Consider the following 12633-nt stretch of genomic DNA (forward strand, 5'->3'; position numbering starts at 1 on the left):
CAAAGTTTTAAGTTGTATGCATCAGTCAGAGTGGAAGTACACAAGACAACCTAAAGAAGGCTGACCCCAGCCATGCAGCATAGATCTGACTGGAGTCTGGCAGCCCTGGCCAGCAGGCCTGTGACACACCACTTCGCCGATGTGCAAGTAATTCACCACGCTCTGGAGGCTCCTTTCCCCTCCCTCTTAAAATGACCTCCTGCTTCTGCTTCACTCGGTGCCAGCTTCTGCAAGGTCATTAAAGGAGTCTTTGAAGTTCCTCCCCACCCGGAAGCACAGTCTTGAATCTGGGCCCAATTCAGTCCCAGAGAATACCAGTGGAAGCAACTGGTTTGCAACCCCATTCGCTGAAGAACTTGCTGACAGCTTCTGAACAGCTACTGAATGCTGAAAGCGATCCCTAAAAGATCTTCATTGTAGTTTACAGGGGCACTGAGTCCTTTTAAAGAGAAGACCAGCTGTCTAGAGATGCCTGTGTGTCAGTGACATCTCGATGTGTATGATTTCTAAATAGTACTTGTGTTTTCTGGAACTGTTTAGGATGCTTCAAGCAACTGCCATTTGCTACCAGCATCATTAAAAGAGGTCCAGGGCAGTAGGAGCTCTAGGTCAGCCTTTATCCCTAATGCAAATGAGAATTTGTGTCACCAATTAGGAAAAACTGGAAAATGTAACTGAGTATTATGGCAGATCCAATACACTGTATACAGGAGTAGACAAAATGGAGCTCTGACAGAAGCAGCCCATACAACTGCTCAGCTGTGACTGCATCGCGTGGCTCATTGACTCAATGGGGAGGGAAGAGAGGATAAAGCCTCATAAATCTGTCTTGCTAGGTTCCTGCAAATTACTCGCTTTTTTTCACAACTAATTTCCAAAGCCTGTTTTCAGAACCTCAGCCTCTGCTTCTTTTGCTGTTTACCAAGAAAAATTGCACAAGATTTAAGCTACATTCCTCATATGGATTTTTTTATTCATTGCTTAAACTCTTAGCTTCTCTGAGGTATCCTCAGCTCCAGATAAAATTAGTACAATCATCACATGCTACTGTCCGACTCTGTAATTGCCACATCACCTTATTGTTATTCTGTTCTTTCTGTCCCTCTGTTTCACCAGACTCAATGGATTGAGGGGGTGAGTCCTTTAGATCTGGGCCTCACTTGTGTCTGCACTGTGTGAACACTGAGCATATGAAAAAATCATCTCTCCCCATCTGATGGTCTGCCTGTTGGAGACTGCTGCACCCTTAGATCTTCTGGCAGAGCTGCTCATACAAATTCTCCCACATCAGATTAGGGCCAGTGAGCAAGGTTAGCGAAGATAAGCTGAAATGCTAAAGCTACCCCAACTTATTCAGACTAGAGCAGGTCAGGGAGTGCCTTGTTAGTGGATCTGAGGGGAAATAAGGATGAAAAGCAACCCGGAAAGGCTGTCAGTGATAACCTCTTCCCCAGCCACAACTAAATCCAGAAAGGAATATATGTCCACAGCTTGCAACATCGAGAATAAATTGTGGCATGGTAAAAATAATTAGCACACATCAGTGGTGCTCAAACATAGTAGGCAGCTGCAAATGCATCTGCAATATGTAATTTGAATCTATCTTTCATTTTAAAAAGGGTAAGTTTGCTAAATATTCTGTTAAGCAAAGCAATTTTACTAAGTCCCTGTTAAAATCAGTCTAGATATAAGGCTTTATACACCAAATATTCAGTAAACTCTACAGACTCTACACTGAATAGCTCAGTTCCAAATAGAGGAACACTGTAATGAGAAACAGTGCTGTGTGGCTCCACTGGCAACGGTGCATATATTCTGCCTGCAAAATGTCAGGAAGTGAATTATCCAAAGTACCACGGTGTGTTTGGAGCAGATGTCCCTCGACCTCCCAGTAAGGTCTGTATTGGAACAAATTTCTCCTTAGTGTGAACGGTCAACACATATATAAACATGTGCTTTTGTCTGCAACACAAACATGGTTAAAATCTCTCTGTACTTACATGAGCATATTCATCTTGGTATTTTCTCTGTACACATGCACTCTCTTCAAAAATTTCTTAGAGGCTCCTTGGGCTTATAGCATACACTTGCGTATGGAAAGAATGTTTCTCAAAAACTAAGTGAAAGTGTCTGAGTGTAGTGATACACAGGAAGGTTTCTAAATAGCCTGTGGGTATAACTGCAAAGCGGAAATATATACAGTGTTTGTGGATATCCACAAAGGTATGCACAAGTATTTCCTAGAAGGCCTTTAATATTATGCAATTAATATGGGAAGAACTCACTACAGGAAATGTAGTTCGCTTCTGCCCTTTGTTTCCAAATTTGATCTTACAATGGCTGGAGGAAAGAGGTGAATGCGGTAACCTCCACATCCTTTCCCAGCAAATGCAAAGGCAAAAACAGCTCCTGGAACTGAAAGCACACGTGCACAGCACTTGGAGCCAGTACTTGGCCTTGTGCTTGCCGACAAAGACAGGCCACACACATCACAGGGTGCACTGGGTGGCAGATACAAAGTGATGTGCTTCCTGCAACAGTGTCTGAGCCCCCATCACAGAATTGAAACAGGGTTCTCAGTAACAGCTATCTTTGAAAACTGGTACGTGCAAGGCATCTTGTTACCACCAGTCATGCGAGATTAATCGTGCAGCACCAAGCTGCGCTGAACCCTTTTCTAATCAGTCTAGTACTTCTAGGTAGGGTAAAGTTCTCATTAGGTCTCAAGGATCTTCACAAGCAAAACTTCCCCACAGATCTTGCTTCGAGGCCTGGGCCCCCATCTTTTGATCCAATTCCTCGGCTTTTTCTCCCCTCCAACTTGGGTGCGCAGTGTTTGTGTTACTGCATGCTATAGCACCTGTTACCATGGCAGCACTGCACCGAGGGCAGGAGCCTGGCAAAACTTCCCAGCGCCTTTCCAGCGGCTGCAATTAAACCTGCCTGCTCGCTTTGTACTTAGGAAAATCTTGTGCTTTGGCTTTCTCTGCATTTAGGAGACAAAGAGGACTCGGCAGAGCAGACCACTTTTAGCTGTTTATTTTTAGCATTGTAGTGATACCAGAAACATGGAAGTAAACAGGAGGTTGTCAAGCTGTTGTAAATAGCATAGGGCTAAACCCATGACACTGAGGAACCCACTGACTAGGGCGGCTTATTAAGGAGATATTTAACTGTAATTTTTAAGATACTTGATTTCAAGTGTTTATGGAAATTACTACTGTATCTTAATTTACCACATTTCAACATTTTCCCATTTCAAGCCTCTGAGCCCAGAGCAGCCCCCGACTCGTCTGTGAGCGGGTGCCAGTGCCCTCTTCTGGACACAGCCCGCCAGGCCCGCCGCTGGCTTCCCGATTTTGCTCTGAGGGGTGAGATAATGGAATATGCGGCACACGTATTTTTAGACGCTAAAGAGGTAAATTCTGTCCTCTGTTCTGAAAAGAAACCCGATCCTGCGTGCTAGATCTTGAAAATCGCCAGCTCTCTCCAACGGGAGGGCCCGAAGCCATTCCCAGAAGGAAGTCGGTACTCACAGAGCGGGGCCTTCCCGGAGCTGTGAGCAGTGCTGATGCATAGTTTCGGTGTGAGCACTGATTTCAGCTATGTGGAATTATGAACTGAGAGGAGGGAGACATAACAGCTGTACTGTAATCTCTTCCTTCACACAATTACATTAACAATGCAAAAAAAAAAAAAACAAAAACCAACGTTAAAATTCATGGTGTAACTGTAAGAACTGCTTTGTTCTGTAAGCCCCTTAGAGACCTCTATTCACAACACCCAAAGTCTTAGACAAACACTAAAAAAGGCAGCTCCTCACTATACCCCTCAGTGAACTGTTGGTTTAGACAACGAGTGACAGGTAATGAACGTAATACACCATGAACTGAAAAGGAAGGGAGAAGGTAAGAGCTATAAAGAAACCTGCAGCTATGCAGGGCAGGGGCATGCTCCTGCTCCCACTGATGCATCCATCCCTCAAATCCTGGTCCTTGACTTCAGTGGCAAGGAGCCAAGGCCTAAATCTTTAACAGGAAGGCTCCAAAGAGCTTCAGTTCTAATATGAATAAAAGAATAGTGCAATAATTTCCTGCTATCCAACTTCAGACCCAACAGTTACTAAGAGAAAAAGGACACTGATATTGTTGCATTTTAAACCAAAAGTATTAGAACATTATCAGAAGCAGACTGAAGGTAACATAAGCCTTATCACCTCTGTACTACATCTCCGTCATTCTCCCACTCAGCTTTCCCACTCAGGACCATTCTCAGAATAGTTTTCCTGAAGAGCACCAGAAATACTTCTGTTCTCGTGAAAATTTAGGATCATTTCATTGTCATTATATATTAATTCACATATTAGTTTTTGCTAATGTGTGTAAGAATACATATGAAGGATTTGCCTAAAGAGCTGAAATATATTTGCTCACAAACTTGATGTGAAAACATAGCCCTAAGAGCTCAGAGATTTTTAGGAATCAAGGATGAATGAAGAGTAGGACAGGAAAGAAGAAAAACATATAGTAACAAGCTTCTATACTGCATTATAAGGAAATGGACAGAATTACTGTATAGAGAACATTTTAACCTCTAATGTATAGCTTCCTGAAAACAAAAAAGGAAGACAACAATTTTACTATATTGAACTTAATTTCCAGCTCACAGATGATTGTATACTTACTGGGCTGCTATCTTAATATACTTCTTTAATAGCTGCACACGCTTGCTGAGTTGAGAGCAAAGACAAATCTCAGTGACCACCCAGAACTGAATTTCGTTAAATCTTCTTAAAAACAAGTCCAGATTTGCTGTGGTCTTTTTAAAATTGTGCCTTCCAAAAGTGTGATAGATCAGTTCCAGCTAGGAAAAAGAAAACAGTAGGTTTTTTTTGTTTGTTTTAAGAAATCTTGTATTTTGGACAGTGGAAAAAAGCTAATAATGACCAGGTAAATATTATCTACTTCCTACACTAGCCTGAAACTTGCTCTGCAGTTTGCATTTACCGTTGTACAGATGACAAGAATTTAGGTTGGAAATCCAATAGTCAATAGCTGAGACATACTAAAAGCCTAACTGTAGATTATGCATAAATAGCTCAATATCTTGAACAAAACATACTAAAGTAATTCAATAAACAGCACAAGTTTGGGAGAAGTTTTATAAGCAAGATGAAAAAATAAATTAGAGGAAGAACACCTCATACTTTCAAAACTTGTAGGTGGCTTTATTGTAGTATTTTTCAAAATCAAGATCAGAGAAAGTTTTGCAAATAGTGAATATACATACAATATACAACTAAACATTTTCTAATATATTCTAATCTGTTGAGTAGATAGATCTTCATACCTCATGCACACAGTTGAAGAGCTCCCAGTCATAAATTGTCATCTGATGAGCTAAGTCTTTGGAGCTCATCAGTTCAAACGTTCCTACTGTACCAGTAGATGGTCCCTCTTGTTCTGGTAATGGCACCTACAAATAGAAAAATATTTCAGAAATGCTAAATTACATGATTGGTGCTTTTCTTCCATAATGTTTCCATATTTTTTTCAGTGTGACCATTTCCCTAAGCCTGCTTCTCATACTAAAAGTGAAAGTTGCTTTTAACCATAGGCTGGCATTAGGAAGTGAGCCTAAATCAGAATCCACTATGCACAGGATGCTCAGGGAAATTCTGAAAGCTCTTCAGAGGCACTGTAAGGAAATAAAACAGACTGTTCTCAGTGTGTTATTTTTAGCATTGTCCTAAAATTTGAAGCCAGAAATAAACACTTTGATATGTGTTGTGTTCCCTAAAGTATGCCTATTTGTTTAGAAGCACAGGTCTGTTCACAAAGCTTTTGTTATTGATTTCCTCTTTCACATACACCAGTAACTAGGTCACAAAGCAAAAGCCAAATACTTTTGTAGATTACTGATTGTAATGAAGAGAATTATTACATCTGCTGCTTTTCAGAAATCGGCAGCGATTGCAAGATCTGTTCATTTATAAAATATGCCTTATACTTTCTCTTTGTCACTACCAGGATGCACTATTAGCCATTTGTGACTGCGAAACGCCTAGCTATACTAATGAAAATTATATACACACAGTCTTATGAGAAAGAATCCTTTATACCATTCAAGTATAAAATATTTTTGAAAGATATTTCCATACCACCCAATAAAAGAGATGTGATCTACAGTGTTGCACACAAGTAGATCTTATAATAAAGAGATTTAAAACATGGCTTGAGATCAAGCCACATTTGAAGTAATCTGCTGTATATATTACTGTCGAAGTGTTTGAACCAGCCTGGACTAAATACTAACAAACAACCCTCTTGCAAATTCAAATGCACTCTGAAATACCCTTTGGGAAAACATCAGTAAAGCTTCTCATGAACCCACATTTTAATTGTTTTGTTTCCAGGAGAGGGCAGTAGAGTTCACTCACAAGTTTCTTTCTCAATTTCTCATAGGGTCTTTGTTAGATAATTACAGAGCAAGGAATTGTCAACAGGCTCCTTTCTGAGTAGCAACTGAATAGAGTCTGCAAGATTAACAGACCATATTTACATACTGCAACATCAAAAATGAGCTTATTAAATGAATCCCCTTTTATAAAAGAATATTCTATTACCTGTAGAAAAAGGACTGACTGCATTAATACATCAAGTCACTTTCTCAATAATACACGGTATGTAGTAGCTTTATTTTTCCTTGAGTTCTTGCTTTGCACTCTCAGGAAAACTTGTATTTCAAATATCACTATAATACAAACTAATTAAAAATAATTAAACTAAACCACAGGCATTATTACCTTCAATGCTCCATCTACAATTTTTAAAATAGTGTATTTAAGCACGGTATTAGAAAAAAAAAATCATGACAGCCATCAATCTTATAACAGCCTGCAGATCCCTCTGACCTGGGATTTGCACAAACACAAAATTTCTTCCGTTAAGACAGAGTATGAATGAGAAGTACACTGGTTTTGTGTAGAAAATCCTAATTTGTGGAAATCTGTGGAAAAAAGACTTGTTCACAGACTGAAAGAGGGCTTTTTTCCCCTATTTGGAGACAAACACAACATAGCTGTTACCATAACAAACACATATTTTCCAAGGCTAGGAAAGAAGTACTTAGATGTAAACTCATTGCATATTTGCAAATTCGTCTGACCCAGAACAATTTTCACATGGGAATTTCCAAGAGTAATGAGAATAAATGTATCCACACAGGCAGCAGCCAGGAACTGGAATGTGAAAGGATTAAACTGGGAGGGAGGTAAGGTTGTAACATTTTTCAATGTTATTTATATCTCTTTGAAAACATGCATTTGATAAGGAGATGTGTTCTGTTGTGCAGTGCTGAGAACCTCTTAAAAGGTGCTGAGTGTTCTTCCCTAATTCCTACAGAAGTCAGTCCAGTTGACAAAAACTAGCACATAGCAGCCTTGTATCTCAGAGATCCCTGTAGCTTTTCGAGTAGTTGACCCAAGGCAGATAGACGGCACAAGGGAAAAGGCACAGAAAGTCATGACAATTTTCTGCTAAGGGTATGTCCACGCAGATGATGGAAAGCCATATAAAAAGTACCCAACATAGTTGTATTAATGCAATTCCACTTTAGAGTAGCATGCCCCATAAGGGTATCTATTTGGCAGGATTACTTAAGCTGAAGGGAGCACCAGAATTTAATAAACTGAACAAGAGGTATCTCTGCATGGAACTACAGTAGGCTGTATGTGAATTCCCTGGTTATTAAACTGAAAGCAGCAGCAAAGCACAGATTTTACCATATCTATAAAAGAAATCAGGCATACGTACTAAGTGGCTTGTTAAAAGCATACAGGAGGCTGAAACAAGGCTAGGAGTAACAGAGTTCATGCTGACATGACTTGGCAATGACATTTGTTTTTAATGAAATAACAGGAACAAAAAGTACAGTCAAATCAAACTCTATAAAAGCAGACCCCATGGAGATTGTTAGAATTACTGTATAAACTGTAAGTACTTATGAGCAATTTTACTTCAGAAAAAACAGACTTTCTAGCAGGAATATTTTCTGTGATTCTAGTTGGAATTATCTGAGATTTTGACATAGTGTTTTGTGGGGCTCAGAAAGAAAAGATTTTAAGTAATTTACTGTTGGAATCAAGTCTCCATAATGCTATAATTGGTAACTTCTATCTTCTATAATATATCCTTGTGGCCATGAGGAGATAATTCTGTAATCAGGATTTACTGCATGTCTTAGCGATAATATTCAGCTCTTCCTACATGCTCAGTGCAACACAGAGAATACTGGGATCAAGTTCTGTCATGTGGATCAGATGGATTTCTGCTCTAGCTCAGGAAATGATGACATTAGCCTGTTTTAATTTCAAGGCTTGTCCCATAGCACTGCTACAAACCCTTTGTTGTGAATATTTCCACTAGTTTTTACCTAAAGCATTGATAATGCAAAAAATACCAAACACTCAAATTAACTAAGAGGTGAACTTTATGAGACCTGCATACATACATACCAGTGAATCGAACTGATCACGTGGGCAAGCAAACAGCCGTCCATTAACACTGAGAGTTGTAAACACTGAAACATCATGAGGTTTGAGCACAACTTTTTCTGTAAACATGAAACAGAAGACTGTTTATTAAATCTATGTAGAATTTACAGGAGGACTGACCCCAATAGCTGCACAGATCAGCATTACGGGAACAAGTTTTGCACAGTAAACCAATGTCCACGATACAAAATAGATGACAACAAGGTTGTCTTTGTTGAAATGTGACAACAAGCTCAGCCCAAGCCAGTCTCCTACAGAACTGGCATACAGAACTGGAATCCCAGCCCCTCGAACCACACAGGCAGGTGAAGAAGCCTGCACTGCCATCTCTAGGAACTACCCACAAAAGTTTAGCCATAATTAGGGACTCTAGTCATTCTTCTCTGAGCTTTAAGAATATGGAGAACTGCTCTTACTAGAAACTTCCTTGAAAGACAACTGCATGGGAAAGTGATGAAATGCAACTGTAATTCAAATCTCATTACAACAGTTCTAAAAGAGTGTCACATCACAGGTAAAGTAAAGATAATGAAGTAACTTACAAAAATCTCTATCACGGGGAGAAAGATTTGGCTGTCAGAAAATCTGACAATACAAAAATGCTGCAACTGCAAAAAGTAGAGCTGCCTGGTGTCAGTTCTCAGGAAGTAAACGTTTTTGGCAGGCATCACTGCTTGCAAAAATGCCTTCCAGTAGAGCTCTCATTAGCTGTGTGTGCCCCATACTCAACCAAAGCACTTCAGCAACACTAATTCTTCAGCAGAATCCACCTTGCAGTCGCTCTCCCATTTCCACAGCCTACAGTGGGGGACTGACTCCTGACCCTTTGCCAATGCTGCCCTCAGTGTTCAGTAGTGGTTTACATGGACAGAGCTATCAGAATGGTAGTGACCACTACAGGAATATTAGCACTTCATCATTTTCTGATGTCACTGATTCATACATCTAACTTGACATTATCCATGCTTACCTCATATTCCTGTTGTTAAAAAGCTTGAATGTCCTACAGTGAAGGGAACTTGGGGTAGCTCTGCTCTGTAACATGCAGATACACAAGCATCTCGATTTTCCCTGTATGCCGTGTGAGCTCCAGTCTGTGCCTGAAGTGGGGAAAGGACTTGCCTCTAAGTTGGCTTGTACTAGCTGAACATGCGCATGGATATAAAAGCCATGACTGAATTCATCTTGCTTTTGAATTCCACCTGACCTGCTGCTTCACTGTGAGAAATACTTAAGATGATGCAAACACAGTACCTCCTCCTGAACTCATCTTTACTATGATTAGGCCTTCTCCAGAACCCAGCTTATCTGCTACTGCGCTGATCACTTCCTTCACGGATGAAGACACTGGTACACGGATTGTGGTGTAAGTTTGGTCTATGCAGTACACTTTAAAAAGAACTGGAAAAAAAAAAAAAAAGATTGTGCTATGTATGCCACATGTAACAACCACAGAGATGTTACTGTACAAACTAGTTTTTCTTCAGTAACCATTGTACACAAGTGAAAGAAATAAAGCAACAATAAATCATTATTATTGTTTTGATAACTCTCCCTTCCTCAGGTGTTCTACAATTTCTAGTATAGAAATCTTTGACTTCTCAGAGCTTTTAGTAAGCCATGAAGTACTAGTGTTTTAGTATTGTTATACTGTTTATGGATGACAATTTCATCTGGCACTTTGTCATGTCCCAGACATTATAGTATTTTAAATAAACAATTGTTTTCAAGAGTCAGGAAAACTGGCTGCAAACTCTCTTATTACAGGAAAGTACTTTTTATATCACAAAATAAATTTTAAAATAAAGTTCTGGTTACAATCAGAACTTCAATCAAACTGTGTTGCACCCATTTTTTTTTACATGCAAGTGTGTAATTGCTGACTCAAGATTGTTTCAGACAGTGAAGAAAAATATCCTAACCTGAGTGCATAGTACACATTAGCTCCCAGACTAATACATGAATTCAGGTCTCTGGCTGCCTAGAAATCAATATGATAGTACATTAGTGTGCAAAAATAAAGGCAGCTCACAGTGGCATGAATTTAAGACAGAAGAAGTTAGCAAAATACCCCTTTGGCTCAGCTGTCAAACCAAGCTAAGCAGCCCCTGGGGTTATAGCTGTCTGTGTTTTCAAGGTTCAGTTTGCTGCCTGCCCTACGAGCAAGAAGGTGCAGCCATATGAAAGCAGCAGTTACTTCCTGCCCACGCAAACAGGAGAAGTAGTACTTCCATGGCTGTATCAGCTATTTTGCTCTTTGTAGACCTAGAAGAAACACTGATAGGAACAATGGCAGCTGCATGCATGGCAAGATTTCTGCTGTTCATATACAGATACTTCCTGCTTTTGAAATGGCTCTTTCTGTGGTTTGCTTTATGCCAACAGCATTCTCAGATAAAAACCTTTGCATTTTGTTCCCTTATTTTTACCATTGTACAGTAGCAAGAGCTATCCTTTAACATCAAACACCTTGAAGCAGAGTTTATTTAATGTGATGAAGATGCACCAAAACAACCACTGAGAGACTGGACCAGGCAGTTGCAAAGAAATCTGAAGATTTATGAATTTTAAAGAACATATATGTTTATTTACAATGACTAGATCTCATCAGCAGAGTTCAGGATTTTGTTGACATGGCAGTGCTTTTTCCTGCATGAAGTAAAGGACAAAATGAAAAGCCACTACAACTGAAAATGATAGTCTGACACACTGCTGTAAATTTTACCTTGATTTCTTCTCATGGAGTCAAACTATAGCAATAGGGCAAGACAGCAGATTCTGTTTTCTAGGCTGTGCGCCACAGGGCAGAGATCCAGGGCATGATTATCTGCTCCACTCATATCTCACAAAGGAGCATTTCTGGTGAAACAGCTGTAAATTACCTCAAACTATGCAGAAGAGAAGGAGGCTCACACATGACCTTCAGCAACAAATATATATTGCACTGCCATCATCTGCTCTGTGCTGGTGCAGCCTCACCTAAAGTACTGCGTGCAGTTTTAGGTGCCACAATATAAGAAACACTTAAAACTATTAGAGACTGTCCAAAGGAGGATTATGAAGATGGTGAAGGGTCTAGAGGTGAAGATGTATGAGGAGTGGCTAAAGTTACTTGGTTTGTTCAGCCTAGAGGAGACTGAGGGAAGCTTCCTCATGAGGGGAGCAGAAGGGCAGGTGCTGATCTTTTCCTCCCTGGTGACCAATGATAGGACTCAAAGCAACAGCATGCAGCAGGGAAGCCGCATCAGGGGAGGTTCAGGCTGGGTATTAAGAAGAGGTTCTTCACTTAGAAGGTTGTTGGGCACTGGAACAGGCTCCCCAGGGAAGCAGTCATGGCATCGAGCCTGACGGAGTGCAAGAAGTGTTTTGACAATGCTCTCAGACATATGGTCTAGTTTTTGGGTGGTTCTGTGTGGAGCCAGGAGTTGGACTTGATTATCCTTGTGGGTCCCTTCCAACTTAAGATATTCTATGATTCTATGATACCTGCACGGACACTGTCTGTACTGCTTCTTACCAGTTTTGTTTTGTTTTGTTCATCCCCTGTTTTAAAGGTTGTTACATCTTCCTCTGAGGAAGCACAGTGTTTAGAAAAAACACTGGGAAAAAAACAGGAGTACTTCAAAACGATGGAAAATGTTGGGTTAGCAAAAACAAAGCTTGCTTCAGGCTAGGCTTCAAAACTGTTGCTACTTTGGTTTACTTTTAGACCATTTGTTTTCAGAGAACCAACTTTACTACAAATCCCAGTGGCTCAAGAAAACTTTGCAGAGAAAGAACTCACCTTCATCACTGCCCCTGATAGGCTGGCGTTTCTGTGCTCTGTCATCACTTGTGTTAAACAGCTGCAGAAGAACTTTGTGCTGAAAATTAATCATCAGGATTCACATTATAGCAAGAATAAACATTATGGGTAGAACTGAATTACAACCGATCGATGACAGCAAGAAGGGTAACAATGCAAAATTTCACACAATTCTAAAAGCTATTTCTCAATGTGTCATTTTAATATATCCAAAATTACTAAAGAGAAGATTGTTTACAGGTTTGATGTGCTAAAGCTTTTACTTCAGAAAATG

General features: G+C 40.0%; 1 protein-coding gene across 3 annotated transcripts in view; it reads right to left on the reverse strand.

Moving 5' to 3' along the window:
• Positions 1–12633, reverse strand: part of RAPGEF4 (Rap guanine nucleotide exchange factor 4) — a 152801-nt gene that overhangs the window by 14640 nt on the left and 125528 nt on the right. For all 3 annotated transcript variants that reach the window (XM_035568018.2, XM_035568010.2, XM_035567993.2), the window contains 5 exons: positions 12339–12417; positions 9809–9955; positions 8516–8613; positions 5350–5475; positions 4685–4863 (listed from right to left, as the gene is read on the reverse strand). In XM_035568018.2, coding sequence (XP_035423911.1) covers positions 4685–4863; positions 5350–5475; positions 8516–8613; positions 9809–9955; positions 12339–12417 — 629 coding nt within the window. The remainder of the gene's footprint in view (positions 1–4684; positions 4864–5349; positions 5476–8515; positions 8614–9808; positions 9956–12338; positions 12418–12633) is intronic.

This window comes from Cygnus atratus, chromosome 6 (genome assembly GCF_013377495.2).
Source record: "Cygnus atratus isolate AKBS03 ecotype Queensland, Australia chromosome 6, CAtr_DNAZoo_HiC_assembly, whole genome shotgun sequence".
In the NCBI taxonomy this organism is placed as follows: domain Eukaryota; kingdom Metazoa; phylum Chordata; class Aves; order Anseriformes; family Anatidae; genus Cygnus; species Cygnus atratus.